Source organism: Fusarium oxysporum, chromosome 7 (assembly GCF_000149955.1).
Source record: "Fusarium oxysporum f. sp. lycopersici 4287 chromosome 7, whole genome shotgun sequence".
Taxonomy (NCBI): Eukaryota; Fungi; Ascomycota; class Sordariomycetes; order Hypocreales; family Nectriaceae; genus Fusarium; species Fusarium oxysporum.
This window is the reverse complement of record NC_030992.1, coordinates 87186-101766: the sequence shown is the minus strand read 5'-3', so window position 1 is coordinate 101766 and position 14581 is coordinate 87186. Positions and strand designations below refer to the sequence as shown.

Sequence of the window (14581 nt, the reverse complement as noted above, 5' to 3'; positions counted from 1 at the left end):
TCAGCATGCATCTCGTGATCACAATCCAGTGGGGGATTAAAGTAGCCATGCTCCTCAGCATGACTGAATATCTTCTTAATCTTAGCATGTGAAAATGAGAATAGTCTCTCTTTAGTTGGCCAAGCTCTGGCAGTATTTTCAGAAGTGTGTTCCGCGCAAAGCTTTATTGTCTCTATGAATACAAGATACTTATTCCCAACACCGACTTTTTCTTGTCCCTTAACCTCTTGCGTATCACTTAGTCATTTTCTGATGCTTGCATCGCGTGCCTTACCTAGTTAGTCTTTTGGATTGTTCAACCAGAAAAAGGCCAATGTGACCGCCTCACTTCAGATTCTACCATGTCTTTGACAGTTGGTGATCCGGTATATGGTCAATCGCTTGGAGAGCGGGTAGGCATCCGATGTTGCCCCTAACCCCGCCCCATACTGATTGGCCTGCCCACGCCCGAAACTACCAAGTACTGTGGCTTGGCAAGGTCCTGGAAAGCCCCTATTATTCCTTACTACAAGTAATACGATATTTCGCCATAATGATTCTCAGTTTTCGATATCGCCTTCCGCATTTTGTGAATTCACTGAAGCTCTTTCAGAGACGATGACGGATTCAACCATTGACCAGCCTGTGCTCCACAATGGATCACAAGGTTACCGTGTTCCACTGCTTATCAACGATGCTCCAATCTTGAGAGAAGATGATACTTCAAGACATCACTCATTTGAAGGAGGGCATTTCCAGGGCGCTGATTTGTCTGACTGCGCGGATGCTGTGTCGAGTTGCAGTAAAGCATTTGTGACGTGGTCAACAACTTCTCCGACCCATAGACGCGGCCTTCTCTTACGTCTAGCACAGGTATTGTGCTACTTTGATCATTTTGAATGCCATGGCTAACGAAGCGGAAACGTAGGTGCTAAAGAACCATCAGCAGGAAGTCCGAAACATTATGAAGTCTGAGATCTACTGCGACGATGAGTGGGCATCCATCGGTGTCACCACCAGCATCGATTTGATCGAACAGTCTGCGTATCTGCTGACGGCAGGAACCATGAGTGGCACCATCCCGCACACCCAACCTGAAGGGTCATACGGTTTGGTGTTTACTCGTCCTTTGGGAGTTGTTCTGGGAATTGCTCCCTGGAACTCACCTCTCTTCTTGGCCCTTCGAGCGGTAATCGCCCCGTTGGCTACTGGAAACACAGTTATTCTCAAGGTGATGATCCTATTTCTGATGCCTAGCGGTACCATACTAATCTCGGCCAATGCAGGGTTCTGAGCTTAGCCCTCGAACACATTACTTCGTCGCCGGGTTATTTGCAAAAGCTGGGTTCCCTCCAGGTGTCGTCAATTTTATCCTCCACCGACCTGAAGATGCCCCTGAGGTAGTTGGATATCTCATTCGCGACCCTGCTGTCAGAAAGGTTAACTTCACTGGCTCAACACAAGTTGGACGTAGTATTGCTCAGCAAGCAGGACTGGCTCTGAAGCCGGTATTGCTGGAGCTTGGTGGGAAGAACTGTTGCATCGTCTTGAAGGACGCAGACATTGACCGTGCAGCAGAAGCAGCTCTTGCTGGAGCAACGCTAAATGTGAGCTTGCTTTCTACTACTTCTTGTCACTCACTAATCAATTTTGTGCATAAAGGGCGGACAGATATGCATGTCTACAGATCTTGTCCTAGTGGAAAAGGATGTCGTAGATGAGTTTCGTGCAGAGCTTACAAAACATCTGCGAAGCAAGAACGGTTCGGCGTATCGGCTTGTTGGGCTAAAGAGTCAGTCGAGAGTACAAGCTTTAGTCTCCGATGCAGAAGCCAAGGGATCTTCTGCAAAGTCTTCTACGGAGCACCAGACTGACTCAAACCTAATACCGATCACATTCCTCGATAATATTCACAGCTCTATGGATTTCTTCCGGACAGAGACTTTCGGTCCCTGTCTTGGAATCGTCGCTGTTTCCAACGAGGACGAGGCGGTGAAGATTGTCAACGATAGTGATTACGGGTTGTCTGCTGCGATATGGACACGGAATCAGTATGCAGCATTGGAAATGGCGCGTCGTCTTCAAGTTGGCGCGGTACATATCAACTCGTCTACGGTTCATGATGAAGCGACCTTGCCTCACGGAGGAACAAAGCTGAGCGGATTTGGAAGATTTGGTGCGGAATGGGGGTTGAAGGAATTTGTTGAGACTCAAACAGTTATCATGCACGCGTAAACATACCACTTAGCTTATCGTCAGACTTGCATTTTCTCCGGGTATCCTCAAATGTCATGTCGCATAATCGCAAAGTCAATCATCTAAGCGTAAGACGGGGACCTTCATTGTCACAGATACCTGATAATCACTCCCTTCAAGTCTCATCACGAACGGCATTAGTTGCTACGACGCCTTTGTCGTTCGCTGTAACGATACGCTGAAGGCCATCTCCCGAGCTGACCAGGCCTGACATAACGGCCGACTGGGGAACTGAGGCCAGATCCCGCGGACTTCATGACACAACGTGCGTCAAGCGAGATCAAGTCTCCGCGGAATATGCTGGGCCGCTATCGTACAAGGATTTGAAGCTTTCCCGGCCATGTAAAACGCGTCACTCAGTGGGTAACCACGATGTTTGTTTGTTTGTTTGTTTGTATATTTTTCGTCTGGGTGGCTGTAACGAAGCCAGATCTCCTACTGGAGCAAAAGACGTGCTGAGCTAGCTAGGTACAGGGAAACCCCGCTTCCTTCACCATCCAGCATACCAATGGCACAAAAGGTGCTGTATTTCTCAAGCCCGTCACCCGTCAGCGGGTTCGGGGGCAATCTATTGTCGAACTTTTTCCACCGACCAGAATTCTCTCGCGCATCACTACATCTGCCGACGCAGTCCACAATCTCCAGTAACCAAGTTGTAGCTCGTAGTCGACTGTCGCGGCGGCAGGGAAAAACCTCGGGAAGGAATCAGAGGCCGACGGTGCGGCTTGCCTTCAAAGGAGAAAAACCCATCGCAATCGGCGTCGTTGATCGGGAGGATGTCGCTACCGATGCCATGGGCATCGTCCTCCGATATCTAAGGCGTTCTGGTTCTGAGGTGCCGCCATTAGATCCGACAAAGGTGTTGTCAGAGAAGGCGAACTCTCCAAAATTCCTTCTCTGAAAACTGCTGTTAGGGAGCCGATAGCATCCCCGCAGTTTTGTGTGGTCGCGTGGCCTGCAGAAAATCCCGCTCCTAACACGGCACTAACAGTGCGTGCCAAGAAAGAATTTTTACAGGGGAGAGTTGTGGGTAACCACGATGAGATTGTGCGGGGTAAACTCTGGGGTAAGAGCTGGATCTTTTCCGGGGTCGGGGCAAAGACGGGAGAGGGCATCCCACAGCCGGAAGCATCCTGGCATGAGGCTTGGTCTAGACCAGCCCTGGGCACTGGCCAGTGATAAGCGAGGGCATAAAGGATTGAGGCTCGAACCCTGCGAGCAACTCCTTTTTTAAAATCAATCTCATCAACAACCATTGACACCACTGTCAGTCATCAACTGCTACGAGGACCGCATACTCGATAATGTCTATCTCTCCTTTCGTAAGAGCACCTCCAGTCACAGGTTGGATCCAGGCCACGAATGCTAATGGAACTCTATCTATAGGAATGGCCGCTCTGGTGGCGCATATGTGTTCTGCTGAACGTCAGCTTCTACAATCTCCTCGGAAATGCCTGGGCCTCTGGTCTTTCTCCCGTCTTTGGGTTGATCATTCAGGAGCTGCACTGCTCGCAAACACAGGCTTCCAACTTGCCAACGTATGCTTTGCTGGCTCTTGGACTCTCAGTGCGTTACTTGTCCTCGTGGTCCTCTCATTGATTTTCTAACCTTTTCAGAATCTCTTCGCTCTGCCGTTATCATTACTCATCGGAAAACGCTACACGGTCCTCGGTTCGCTCGTAATCTTTATCGCTTGTAACATTTGGTCCAGCGAAGCCACCGACTATTTTTCCCTTCGAAACTCACGCATCGTCGGTGGATTAGCTGGTGGTCTCGTTGAGGCTCTTGGTCCCATTATCGTGGCTGAGACGTTTCCCACCCATCAGCTCGGAAGAGCCATGGTCGTCTACGTTGGCTTCCTTGCTGCTGGCTCCGCGATCGGCCCCATGGTCGCTGGGGCAGTTGAAGTTAGTCTTGGAAGCTGGAGATGGTACCTGAGGATTCTGTCAATCGCGACTGGCCTCAATCTCTTTGGTTCGATCTTGATGCTTCCTGAGACAACTCACGATATCAACGAGCTGGATACAACTCAAACCAGACCTGGGAGCTCGACAATCGCAGAACCGAAACCTACGAGCACTTCAATCGAGGATATCTGCATCTCGTCACCGGCCGAAACAACAACTGGAGAGATCTCTGCCGCCAGCTTCAGAAAGGAGTGGATGTCAAGGTCGTTTAGCGGCGAGTATATGCCCATGAAGTGGAAGAGCATGGGTTTGTCACTGGTCCGGCCACTGCAGCTCCTTATGGCGCCTCAAGTTCTCGTCACCGTCTACATCTTTGGCCTAACGATTGGTTGGACTGTCATCATTTCCATCATCCTCTCCATCACCTATGCTTCTCCGCCCCTATTGTGGAATTCACGTTCGATTGGTCTACTCAATGTCTCCTCTCTTATCGGTCTTCTTATTGGTCTCCCCTTTGGTGGTTACTTCGCAGACCTTCTCTTCATCCGCTCAACAAAAGGACGCACCCAGGAGCCTAATCCCAGGAGTAGACTGCCGATGATGCTTATTGGAGCACTAGGCAGCCCGGCTGGTTGCCTTATCCTCGGTCATGGGCTTCAAAACCCTGGTCACTGGATCGTTGTCTGTGTTGGATGGAGCCTCCTTGCATTTGGTTTGACAGGATCGGCAAATGTTCTACTTACTTATTCTGTCAACAGTATGCCTTCGCGAGCAGGAGATATCGGTGTCCTTGTAAACGTCATGAAGAATTGCTTGGCCTTTGGTGTATCCTACTCATCGATCACTTGGCTGAATGCTATGGGCCCATTGAAGCAATTCGCCATCATGGCTGCTCTTCTTTGGCTTGGATACATCCTGGTGATTCCGGTTTGGGTTTGGAGCAAGTCTATCATCCGCAGAAGCGCTGTTTATACCAGGTAGTAGCTTGTAGGGAAATTTGTTACACATCCCACCATTTGCAAACCGCTTAGTTCGTTTTTGACAGAAGTCAACCAGCTTTTATAATTACTGTTGTCGTGGTCTTGGCTGCTCATAGCGCCATTGTCCGATGGTTCCTCAGTTGCCAATCATCCAAAAAATATGACAGAACCTGATCATCCTTCACAGTAAAACACTCTATCGGGTTAAATCTCAATAATTATCAGGTTGAATACTACGGATAGAATGATAATTTCGTCGATGAAAGTATTCGGAGAATCCGACCATCAGGGAGTGCCTTGTAAAAAGCCTGACAAGATGCCAAGTCGCGTGTTTACCCTACATCGTTCAAGCCGCAGTGAGGAATGGTTCCGCTTTGACCAATTATAACCTCGGCCCAGAATCGAAGATTTGGGCTAACCAAAATCATCCGCCAAGGGAATCAGATCGACACACAGCCTCAAATTCTGTTCCATATATAAACTAAAGCCGGAGACTGTTAACATCATTGATATTCCAGTCCAATGCCTATCCATGCACTTTCAGATAACAAGATAACTTTGCCATAACCATGCCGTTTTCCACAGTCTACGAAGACCCTTGGACAAGGACCCAGATTAATCTGAGCGACGTTGCTGTTGTGAGCCAACATGTTGTTACTTGGTGAAACGGATCAGAAACTCATTCTCTCTCAATAGCAACATCTTGAGCTAATCGAGACCTTTCTCAAGCTTCTTCAACATCTCTGCGATGCAGAGGGTAGAATAAGCGATGAGACATTGACATATTCAGAATGGCGCTACGCTATGTATCTTCGTTTCATCGACGTACGGGGTTTTTGCCCAAATGACCACCCGCCTCCATGGTAGGCTCTGTGCCTTTGCCATGCGTTAGTCTGACTAATAGTGATAGGGATGTCGCACTTATCATGTATCTGCACATGCTGTCACCCTCGCGATTCCACCACTACGTCTACGATAACCGTAATCGCAACTTGAATGGCATCTTTGGCTTAGAGCATCGGCATTTCCCCATATCCAAACTGCTAAAGGGTGAATGGTGTCCCAGACGGACGAAGAACGCCTGGGATGAGTGTAGTAAAATGAGTTGGTCTGGCTCTGAGTGCCGTGGCTCCAACCTACCATATCAACTGTGGCCCTCTGCACCATGGAAACCGAGAAGACTCTCCATCCTGGGAGGAAGGGCTGACCGGCCACCATGTTTGGACCGAAAATGGATAACACCGACTGACAAAAAGCTCGAAGAGATTCCCAAAGACCAACAAGGAAAAGTGATTCTGATGCACCAGTGGGATCGCTGCCGCACAAGCGTACCGGAGCAAGGCTACAAGGTCTGGGACCTCCAGTCATACGCAGCGATACGAACTTGCAGGGTTGAAGAAAGATGCAGGAGTCAAAGCCAGCATGAACAGTTCAACGAGACATGTATGCTAAAGCCATGGCCATCTTTGCAGGATCTTCGAGCAGACCTCGAGCAGCAAGTGTCTTTCTGGAAGGTTATACTTCAAGTCAAGAATTCGGTACCTGGGTTTGTTGAAAATTTGAAGAACTCAGTGGTGGACTACGAAGACTTTCTCGGCCTTCTGGGTAGTGTACTGCCAAAGAGTGAGAGAGATGGCTCCTACAAGTCAAAGCTAGACCCAAAGACGGCAAATGCATCTCGTCACCCAAGCTCACGACCCTCTCGCATACTCCCCCCAACACTTGAGATTGATCTTCTATGGAAGACGCATCGTTTGTTCCCTGCGAGCTACTGGGTTTGGTCGACTGAGAAGGCAGACTGGGTCCTTGATAGAGAACACACAGAAAATACACAGGCGATGAGTAGCCTGCTTCAACATACAAGACAAATATGGAAATCGAAGTATACGTCGGAGTTGAAGAGAGGAGTTTCAGTGGAGGAGACGTTGACGGAGTACGTGCCTGACACAGTGAAGCATGCTCCTGCCAACGTAGAGAGGACTGATCTCAAGACTCTACTTCTCGGCCGCGATGCCTGGAAACAGAGAAGGGTTATCAGAAGGGGTCGAGGGGACGATATATCTGGTGGTGGAGGAGCGGGTGATTATGGAGGGTCCGGGGGTTGTGATGGAGGCGGTGGTGGTGATGGTGGCGGAGGCGGCGAATAGAGAATAATAGAACAACCAGTCTTCTAAGACTGTTCAAGACATTAATGGGAACGTATTAAACGCAAGGAATTAATTAGATGGCAAAAGTGCCATAAATTAGTAAGCTTCCAATTACATATCGTGACAACAGGGGCCAAGACATAAGAGGAGCAGGAGTAGAAGTGGGAAACAATACAAAAGAATAAAAGAAAAAGGCTGGCTGAGCTTCCTCATGAAGTGTGATCTTTTACGACCTTATCTCAAAGTTAAGGCCAGTCAGCGAAAGCTCTGGTGCAACTTCCGACACATGGAGGTGCCAAACGATGCCGCACTCCCCCAACCGTATAATTGCCACGGCAAGGATCTACTGCTGGCGGTCTGACGAGACCAGATGCGTACTAGGTACTTGGGTGATTTTAATGAACTGCCTAATGAGGACTATTGGTTCTGCCCTCTTCACGAGATTCGTATGAAGATATTGCCATATGATCGCAGAGTTCAAGTTACGCCCGCTGCTTGACACCAAAATGGTCTAGAAACACTTGGCATTGAGGGAATTATTGGCTTCTCCATCTGAGGAGATCATACTCCGCCAATACTATAAAGCCTCGTATTACAAAATGGCGCATAGGAATGGGGCTTGTTGGGGTAGCGAGACATCAGTTGGAGTCTAGAAAGATCTTTACCAAAACCCCGCACTTCTCCGCCTGAGTTTAATTCAAGGTTATCACAGAACCGAAACCTTATTTCAGGCGCACGGCTGGTTACTTGCCACAGTGACCAAAAGATGAATTCTTATTCGTCATCAAAGGTTCTGAATCATCTTTCCAGAGACAGACTAATTATTCTAGTGTATTGCGGGTGCCGTTTTCTCCCTGCGGCTCGGGGGTTGCATCGAAGCTCGGAACTCCGAGGGCTCCAATGGGATTAACAACAGTCTACTATAGTATTACATCTTCGCAATTACGCACGGGTAAGGACGGAATTCAAAGTCCGCTGTTGTCGTGTCCTCGCCATGTGGGTTAGCAGCCTAAACCTTAACCTTTATGGGCAGCAATCAGCTACGTAGAAGTCTATTGTGCCGTGGGGTAAAAAGGTGGAGGATAGATGGAGCCTTGTGAGAACCGGGCCACCATGGGGATCACGGATACTCCGAAAGGATACGATACTGGAGACCACCCATCGGTATTGTAAGTGCGATTAAGCTCACCGAAAGTATAGATACACAGGTCCCTGCACGACTCGGAGGAGATTCTTCCACCCAAGCTACCTCCCTACCTATCTTAGAGGCAGTGGTATCACTTGTGGTATCACCTTTGAGTCACAAGCCCCTTCGACATCTAGTCCCAGCATCAGTCGATTACAATCGCCATGGCCGATCTTGAGAAGCCGTTCCCAGTTGAGGCTGAAAAGGTCGACAACACGACCATCGAATACGAGCGAGCTCAGCTTTTGGCTCATTTACCAGACCCTGATGCCGGAAAGACGCTGGAAGAGCGTCAAGCCATTGTAAGTAAAATCAACGGCGCGCTACATGCCAAGGAATGACCTAGCTAACAAATCAAAATAGGAAAAGAAGCTGATGTGGAAGGTTGATCTGGCGCTTATCCCCTGGCTATCCTTTCTCTATCTCCTATCCTTCCTCGACCGTACCAATATCGGAAACGCTCGCCTAGCTGGTCTCGAAGTCGATCTTAAGATGGTCAAAGGGGACTATAATAATGCATTGACTATCTTCTTCGTCTCGTATGCTGTCGTTGAACCTGCGACAAATGCACTGCTCAAGAAGATCACACCTCGTCTATTCTTCACTCTTATTATTCTGACATGGGGACTTATAATGACTCTTATGGGCCTTGTTACCAACGTCAAGGGCTTGCTAGCTGCTCGCTTCTTCCTTGGTATGGCCGAAGCCGGACTCTTCCCTGGAGTTAACTATTATCTCTCTTGTTGGTATAAGAGCTCTGAAATCGGCATCCGTTCTTCTATCTTCTTCTCGGCAGCTGCGCTAGCAGGCTCCTTTGGAGGCTTGCTTGCAGCAGTTATTGCAAAAATGGATGGAATTGGCGGGAAACCCGGTTGGGCTTGGATCTTCATCTTAGAGGGTCTTGCTACTATTGTTGCTGGTCTGGCGTGCTGGTGGCTCGTCTTTGATTGGCCAGCAACAGCAAGCTTCCTCAGTCCTGATGACCAGATTCGAATCCAACGTCGCTTGATTATGGACCGGCAAGGTCGAACGGCTGAGGATTTCGATAAGAGACATATGTTTGCTGCCTTGAAGGACTGGAAAACATATGGATATATGCTTATCTATATGGGCTGCCTTACTCCTCTGTATGCCTTCTCCCTGTTTCTTCCGACTATCATTGCTGGCATGGGGCATGCAGGTACGAAAGCCCAGCTCCTCTCTGTGCCCCCCTATGCAGTTGCAGCGGCTCTTACTATTTGTGTGGGATTCTACGGCGACAGGACCCGGCAGCGAGGTTACTGCAATATTGCCATTGTTTTGCTTGGCATTGCTGGTTTTGCTATGCTTATAGCGACGTCTAACCCGACAGTGCAGTACGTTGGTGTCTTCCTCGGTGCAGCAGGCATTTACCCTACCGTCCCCAACACTCTCTCCTGGTTGAACAATAACACTGAGGGGTCGCTAAAGCGTGCTTTTGTGCTGGGAGTGGTGGTAGGCTGGGGCAATTTGAATGGCGTGGTGTCATCAAACATCTACTTGCTTCGCGAAAAGCCCCGTTACTATACGGGACATGGGGTTGTTTTTGGCTATCTGGTGGTTTTCTTGCTTGGTGGATCTATTTTAATGCATCTGGGACTTCGAAAGATGAACAGAGATCGCAGCCTTGGCAAGATGGATGCTAAATGGGACAGTTTGTCAGATGAACAGAAGTGGGTTCAAGGTGACCTGCGACCCGACTTTAAATACACTCTATAAATTAAATAGTATTATATAGTTGATATAGACTTATTTAAACCTTGGCATATTAAGCGGCCTGCTTGTGAAGAAAGAGCCGATGGCTTGCCGCGTCGAAGCTGAGAGTGATCCTCAATGTCGTTAAACATGAGTGACGCTCCACGCAGGCTTTCGGTACTAGCCTTTATGGTGTTGGCTCGGTCTGCAAGAACCCGGAGCCAAGGTTTGAGACCATCGATCGTCTTGTTCCTAACTCCCTTACAAGACAGGGAGCACATGTATCGATGGGGCTCCATAACGACATCGTCCTCCATTGGAGGCAGGTTTTGGGCAGAAGCATGGGATCATGTTTTTTGCGCCCAGGGTGACATTTCTTCGGAGGAACCGTCCATTGAAGTCCATTGCCCGACATACCAATATCAGATTTAGGGAGCTATTGCTCGAACTATTCGCTTCGGAAGTATCATCTTGCCCATTCTCAACTGAATGGCCACTAGTAGTAAGCCTATATGTCTCAGAACCTCCACTCAATTCAGAAGACTTCTCATCACTATTAGCAGAGGTATAAGCCCCCTTTCAGGTTTTTGGAGAGCCTTGCCGGGTCTTCCGCTTATGGGAGTTTCCTTTTCCCTACTCGCGATGTGTATTTCTCAGGCGTCCCATCGCTGATTTGTAATAATGATAGAGGTTCTTCGGCAAATATAAGTCTAAAAGAATACTTGTAACTTTCTAGCTCTTCCATGGCTGTCAAAGATCCTGGTGCTCGAGTTCTTTTTCAGTGCTCTTAGCTGTCTTTCCAAGGCTAGGAATTTTAAAAACAAGCTTCAATAAAGAAACAAACTAAATAGTCACATTACCAGAGAATAGTAGGCTTCCAATTAATGCAAACGTAGTTTAGCCATTATATACCAAAGTCCTGACGTCTACTCAAGACTCTCTTCTTGACATCTTCAGGATATCCATTCTCAAAATCACATGTCACCCAGCCTTGCTTCCCTTCATACTCTTCCGGCAACAAACAATTGGCCACGACCTTTCCTCCCGTGAGCTTTGTCCCAGGTCCATGCGACATGTACGGCACGAGTGGGTAAGCAGGGACATCCTCAAAATGGAACTCATCCATCGCTGGTCTGCACCTTGTTGCAAAAGCCCAAGTGACATCATTCATGTCGAAAGGGTTGATATCCTCTCCCACAACAAGCAGACGGTGGATCTGCATACCGCACTTGTTGCGGAACACAAGGTCTCCTATCTCCGCGCAGAAGTCTTTGGCGTTCGTCTTCATCTCAGCGAGCTTCTTGCGGTCGACTTGTACAGCCGCCCAAATGACCTGTGTCTCGAACAAAGCAAAGACTTGAGTCACCGGCAAACCGTGCTGCTGAAGCAAGTGCCGAATCTCTGCGGAGGCAAGGGTTCCAATCATGGTATGCGTCTCATCTGGGCCGAGATTTGCGCGTCCAGGTACACAAACTGGTAAGATTGGGTTGTTACGATGAGTGATGGCTTTGACAGTATACAGAGGCTGTTGGGAATTTTCATCGAGAAAGCTGTAGCCATGCATCTCCCCGAATGGGCCCTCTTTGGCAGTATCTGTGATGGAAATCGTGCCTTCTAGTACGATCTCGCTTGTTGCTGGGACGTACATGTCATTGGTCTCACACTTGACGAGCTCCAATGGCGAACCGCAGAGAGCACCAACGTATTCAGACTCTGAGACACCAGCTGGTAGGGGCATACTGGCGGCCATGGTAGCGACAGGTGGAGCTCCCAGGGCAATGGCATATGGGACGTCTTTGCCAGTCTTTTTCCATTCTTCAAAGATCCTAGCAATATGCTGTGGTTTCATGATGAGACCGACCATTCGTGTCTTATCATAAACCATCGCCCGCGCGATAGACCAATTTGTCCATGGCTCTGTTGGATGGGGAATGATGTTGATCCCCAATGTCTGGATGTAGTTCCCCCCATCGGCCTTGTTCAAAAGAGGAGCAGGCAGCTTGGTGAGATCAACGTCGTCGCCCATGATGATCTTCTCTTTACATGGTCCCGTGGAGACATGAACTGGAGGAAGAGGCTTTTCTCCCTTTGCCGATAGCATCTTGTCGATGACATCTGTCACACCGGCTTCTTTCGGAAGTGCAAGGTGCTGTGCCAGACGTCGGTAAGGAAACTTTGGGTCACTGGAGAAACCAGCTGGTGCACCCAGAATGCGAAATAGGCCGTCCTTTGCCCCCTTCACATTGTGGAACAATGGAGCCTTTGTGCGCTGTTCATATGCCAGACGGATGGCAGCTGCGACTTCGAGTTTGGGGTCGACTTCAGCAGTGATATCGGCCAAGTCATTGTCCTCTCGCAAAGTGTCCACAAAGGCCCGAAAGTCAAGATGCGCGGGAGAAGAATCCCTGCCCGCTGAGAGTGACCGACGCGATGCACGGCTCGCCAGGAGCCTGTTTCCCAAGGTAGGACGAAGTCGCTGCATGATTTTCATTGAATATTCAATGTCTTACAGTCAAAGAGGCTATCTACAAGTCAGGCCCTCTAGGTCGTTGACCTTCCAGGGAATTTAAGCGGGTGAGGCATTGTCGGCCGCCTCGTACCACATCTGGAAATGCGCTGTAGTCAGCTTTAGCAAGCATGTTATTAAGCACTACTGCAACGATCTGTCATCTCGCAGCAAGCCACAATGTAATAAGTCTTATCTTAATCGCGAAGCCGTGCCGATTATCCGAAATAACAGCACAACAGAGGTCTTATCATTTCATCGTTGTCAGCCCCCCATGTACTGCTCGGGCTTCATCTCTAGCCATATCAGCCTGGCGGGGTTACAATTCAATTATCGAAAGCGTCTATAAATCGTATTTCAGGTCATGCAGTAGAGACCTTGAAATGTTTAATATTCAAGTCCCTCGTGGCCGGTGGACTTGCAAGGGGTCCACTTTGGACTGTCAAAGTCAATTGTCGTCAAGATTCCCGACTGGCTAGGTTGAATTGCTCTAGCCAATAAAGCATGCTGGGTTTCGTAAGATGAGTTTCCACATAAGAAAGCCTTATGCGAATTTCGTATAAATGCAGGACCATAAGAAGTGGCGTTTGCCTCGCGCATTGTAAATCTTGGAATGATGCCAGATCGGCACACCCATTTGATTACATAGTGCTTACACCCTTGCATGCTGCAACAAAGTGACTATCAAAAGCCTGAATGGCACGTTTGTAAAGTCTGACTAAACCCTATACAATGGTTTATTGCTTTTTCCTTTTCAAGCTGATCGACTCTGTTACTCGTACAAGGATTGCAATACTTACAACGTATCCACGCTGCTCAGTCGATCCGGTTTGCGATCTATGTCAATCTCAAATCAAACATCAGACTCCTGATTGCATCCAAGAACTATTCAGAAGCTTTAGCCGAGTTCTCCTCTTCTAAGATGCGCAGTTTTGCTCACCCGTTACGGCTCTTCAGCGGGCATGATCTCCCAAAACTTTCGATGGCTCGTCACTTGCCAGCTCAAACACGCTACCAGTCCTCCTCGCCTGGACCCAATGGCCGTCCAAAACGTATTGTCGTTGCTGTTACAGGAGCAACTGGCTCACCGTTGGCAGTTGCTCTGCTCCAACGCCTCCGGGAACTCGACGTTGAGACTCATCTCGTCATGTCGAAATGGGGAGGGGCGACACTCAAATATGAACTTGAAGTTCCAAATAACACGACTTCTTACCTCGAGTCTCTTGCTTCAGTCACACACTCGTCGCTGGATGTCTCAGCCTCACTATCCTCTGGTTCCTTTCGCACAGATGGCATGATTGTAGTTCCATGCAGTATGAAAACATTAGCAGGCATACGCATGGGTTACGACAACGACCTCATCGTACGCGCGGCAAGCGTGACACTGAAGGAGAGAAGAAGGCTTGTTCTGGTGGCTAGAGAAACGCCGTTGACAAGCATTTACTTGGAGAACATGCTTGAAGTCACGAAAGCCGGCGCTGTGGTATTTCCGCCAGTGATGGCCTTTTATACGAGGCCAAGCTCTATCGATGATATGGTACAGCAAAGTGTCATGAGGATGATTGATCTGCTGGACCTGGAAGTCATAGACGGGGATATGCAGGATGAAGCCCGTTGGTCAGGGTTTGACTGGGCGGCAAAGGGAAAGCAAAATGCCTAGTGCATGAACACAGGCCACCCGTAGACATTCATACGAGAGCTGAATTCATTCTCATGGTGTCTGCCTTCGTCTTCAACTGGCATCTTCAGAATAGATAGAATCGCATTCGTGGGTGCCTGCCGCAGTGGGCTAGGTGACGTCTATGCCCCATATTTCTGCAGCAAAGAATGCATAATTTATATTAATTGCCAGAGTTTGCTAATAAGATCTGAGTCACGTCAGGACCATTCTGAGTTTATAAGATGGC

General features: G+C 48.7%; 7 protein-coding genes across 9 annotated transcripts; 6 read left to right on the top strand and 1 right to left on the bottom strand.

Moving 5' to 3' along the window:
* Nucleotides 1-597: 597 nt before the first annotated feature.
* Nucleotides 598-2214, top strand: FOXG_04723 (uncharacterized protein; the record flags this gene model as incomplete). Its single annotated transcript, XM_018382761.1, has 4 exons — nucleotides 598-852; nucleotides 908-1210; nucleotides 1266-1586; nucleotides 1642-2214. The coding sequence occupies 4 exons, from the start codon at nucleotides 598-600 to the stop codon at nucleotides 2212-2214; spliced, it is 1452 nt and encodes a 483-aa protein (XP_018239543.1).
* Nucleotides 2215-3408: 1194 nt separating this feature from the next.
* On the top strand, nucleotides 3409-5123 carry FOXG_04722 (uncharacterized protein; the record flags this gene model as incomplete). The annotated part of the gene is made up of 3 exons (XM_018382760.1): nucleotides 3409-3557; nucleotides 3622-3801; nucleotides 3852-5123. Exons 1-3 carry the CDS (start codon nucleotides 3540-3542, stop codon nucleotides 5121-5123), a joined length of 1470 nt encoding a protein of 489 aa, XP_018239542.1. The 5' UTR covers nucleotides 3409-3539.
* Nucleotides 5124-5603: 480 nt separating this feature from the next.
* Nucleotides 5604-7490, top strand: FOXG_04721 (uncharacterized protein). 3 transcript variants are annotated; one of them, XM_018382757.1, is made up of 3 exons: nucleotides 5604-5760; nucleotides 5819-5985; nucleotides 6033-7490. In XM_018382757.1, exons 1-3 carry the CDS (start codon nucleotides 5692-5694, stop codon nucleotides 7267-7269), a joined length of 1473 nt encoding a protein of 490 aa, XP_018239539.1. In that variant the 5' UTR covers nucleotides 5604-5691; the 3' UTR covers nucleotides 7270-7490. The 3 variants fall into 3 exon arrangements, with proteins under 3 accessions (XP_018239539.1, XP_018239541.1, XP_018239540.1); XM_018382759.1 differs by having other exon boundaries at nucleotides 5819-7490; XM_018382758.1 differs by having other exon boundaries at nucleotides 5604-5985.
* A 149-nt stretch (nucleotides 7491-7639) lies between these two features.
* FOXG_18890 (uncharacterized protein) lies at nucleotides 7640-7768 on the top strand (the record flags this gene model as incomplete). The annotated part of the gene is made up of 1 exon (XM_018399032.1): nucleotides 7640-7768. One exon carries the CDS (start codon nucleotides 7640-7642, stop codon nucleotides 7766-7768), a length of 129 nt encoding a protein of 42 aa, XP_018239538.1.
* A 699-nt stretch (nucleotides 7769-8467) lies between these two features.
* FOXG_04720 (uncharacterized protein) lies at nucleotides 8468-10250 on the top strand. Its single transcript, XM_018382756.1, has 2 exons — nucleotides 8468-8757; nucleotides 8819-10250. Exons 1-2 carry the CDS (start codon nucleotides 8620-8622, stop codon nucleotides 10190-10192), a joined length of 1512 nt encoding a protein of 503 aa, XP_018239537.1. The 5' UTR covers nucleotides 8468-8619; the 3' UTR covers nucleotides 10193-10250.
* Nucleotides 10251-11072: 822 nt separating this feature from the next.
* On the bottom strand, nucleotides 11073-12650 carry FOXG_04719 (uncharacterized protein; the record flags this gene model as incomplete). Its single annotated transcript, XM_018382755.1, has 1 exon — nucleotides 11073-12650. The coding sequence occupies one exon, from the start codon at nucleotides 12648-12650 to the stop codon at nucleotides 11073-11075; it is 1578 nt and encodes a 525-aa protein (XP_018239536.1).
* A 946-nt stretch (nucleotides 12651-13596) lies between these two features.
* Nucleotides 13597-14334, top strand: FOXG_04718 (3-octaprenyl-4-hydroxybenzoate carboxy-lyase UbiX; the record flags this gene model as incomplete). The annotated part of the gene is made up of 1 exon (XM_018382754.1): nucleotides 13597-14334. The coding sequence occupies one exon, from the start codon at nucleotides 13597-13599 to the stop codon at nucleotides 14332-14334; it is 738 nt and encodes a 245-aa protein (XP_018239535.1).
* Between the last annotated feature and the right edge of the window lie 247 nt (nucleotides 14335-14581).

Coding starts and splice junctions, on each gene's coding strand:
- FOXG_04721 (XM_018382757.1), top strand. CDS start 5,692: ATGCCGTTTTCCACAGTCTACGAAGACCCTTGGACAAGGACCCAGATT. Junction 5,761..5,818: donor ATCTGAGCGACGTTGCTGTT/GTGAGCCAACAT, acceptor CTCTCTCAATAG/CAACATCTTGAGCTAATCGA. Junction 5,986..6,032: donor AATGACCACCCGCCTCCATG/GTAGGCTCTGTG, acceptor TAATAGTGATAG/GGATGTCGCACTTATCATGT.
- FOXG_04720 (XM_018382756.1), top strand. CDS start 8,620: ATGGCCGATCTTGAGAAGCCGTTCCCAGTTGAGGCTGAAAAGGTCGAC. Junction 8,758..8,818: donor TGGAAGAGCGTCAAGCCATT/GTAAGTAAAATC, acceptor AAATCAAAATAG/GAAAAGAAGCTGATGTGGAA.